Source organism: Lichtheimia ornata, assembly GCF_029851405.1.
Source record: "Lichtheimia ornata isolate CBS 291.66 chromosome Unknown scaffold00364, whole genome shotgun sequence".
In the NCBI taxonomy this organism is placed as follows: Eukaryota; Fungi; Mucoromycota; class Mucoromycetes; order Mucorales; family Lichtheimiaceae; genus Lichtheimia; species Lichtheimia ornata.
Window position 1 is genome coordinate 1 of NW_026695683.1, and position 1,663 is coordinate 1,663.

A 1,663-nucleotide genomic window follows, 5' to 3' on the forward strand; every position below is an offset into this window, starting at 1 on the left:
GGCGTCGTGTGCCTTCCTTACCGAGTTGTCCACAATGAGAGTTCTCAAGACGTCTTCACATTGCCTCTTTTGGGTATGCTGACAACAAAAGCGTGTGGATTGGGTTTGCTTCTTATCTCACATTGCATTTATGGTAGGTGAACATGTTGGATGGTGGTATCTCTGGCAGCAACAAGACACTGGTCTCAAAGCAAGAATGCTGTATGGTTGGCTCAATGGTATGCATGGTGTTGGATCTACAAAGCGAAACCTGTTAATTAACAAGACTTACAGTGAAACAGCAGCAAGATAATATGGATGACATGGAGATACGGTTTTATGTGAGGCAATGATGCTATTGAGAAATACCACAAGGTAAGAGGTTCATTGTGGGATTGGTTGGATTCAAGTGGACTTACCAAACGCCATACAGTGGAAGAGCCTCTTTCGGTGATGCTATTATTATCAAGGCTGCATGTCAAGGACGTCATTGTACTACACTTTCCTGTGGAGCTCTACATGTTGTGCCCGGGGACAGTGCGACTCATGTTGCGGCCTCAGGGATTTAAAAATGCATCCTCTGTTCGCACGGCTCCATCGTTTTACGGCTATTGATCTCCTTGCCTTTAGAGAGAAGATGGTATCTCTATTGATGCACTTCATCGCGTCGATCCACTGGACAGTGCCGGTACTATGATCTTTCTTTGGCTGTGCGCTTTTATTATTACTTTACATCCTGATGGCCAATTTCGTTCCCAAGTCTGCGGGTGATGATTGCGTGATTCAGGTATGTATGACTCTCATGCTTTTTGGAGACCTTTGCTGAAACGCCTACCATTATTTAGAGGGACCATTGTAAAGAGCTGCTTGTCTTTTGGTGCTTTGGAGTTTACAAGATCACAGCTATGATTGCTAAGTATTATTCGATGGGTTTGGACAATTGTTTATGGTGCATCTTTTATAGGTGAATCATGTCAGCCATGGGAAAGTGTTTATGTCTTTGGTGGTGTCAACCTTTATTGCGTCTCGGGTGGTTGGTTACCAAGCAACGGGCGATTCCTCTGGAGAATGTCAGCCAATGAACGTCTTTTAGGAGTGGATTGTATCAGCAACAAGTAACAGCATCCATATCAAGCTTTATCCCATTATCTGGTTTTCTCGTTATCGGCAATTTGGTGGGCGTCCTGAAATGAAGTTCTCTTATCGATTGATCACATCAGCAGCAAGGAACAACTTGTATATCTTTGATATCAGCAACCTTTCTATCTCTTGGTGGTTCTGGTTATCGGCAATTCCTTTGATGGATTTCTACAACTATACGTGTCTTATGGATGGATCATGTCATCAACAAGCAATGAGAGCCCGCGTTCAAATCTTTTGTGTTACCAAGGTCATTCATGCATCTCGTCAAGGACTTCATCGTCAAGCTGCATTCCATACCCAATGAAAAAGGATTGGTATCTCATTCATATCGGCTATATCACTGAGTGTACTCCCTTCCGCAGCTAGGATGCTGGTTTGGGCTTTTCGATTGATGATTTTTCGATTTGCACGTGGTCTTGGGCAGCACATTGGTTCGTTCTCGCTCATTGCAAGGGCTCTTCGGCATCGTGTAAGTATGCTATCTTTGGTGGTACAAGTATTATTCGACCTTCTCACTGTATATTCCCATCAAGTATCGTTC

The 1,663-nt window shown here is 43.7% G+C and overlaps 1 protein-coding gene across 1 annotated transcript; it reads left to right on the forward strand.

Moving 5' to 3' along the window:
- Nucleotides 1-34: 34 nt before the first annotated feature.
- Nucleotides 35-1,426, forward strand: O0I10_013252 (uncharacterized protein; the record flags this gene model as incomplete). Its single annotated transcript, XM_058493053.1, has 3 exons — nucleotides 35-73; nucleotides 138-218; nucleotides 1,073-1,426. 3 exons carry the CDS (start codon nucleotides 35-37, stop codon nucleotides 1,424-1,426), a joined length of 474 nt encoding a protein of 157 aa, XP_058336181.1.
- Nucleotides 1,427-1,663: the final 237 nt, after the last annotated feature.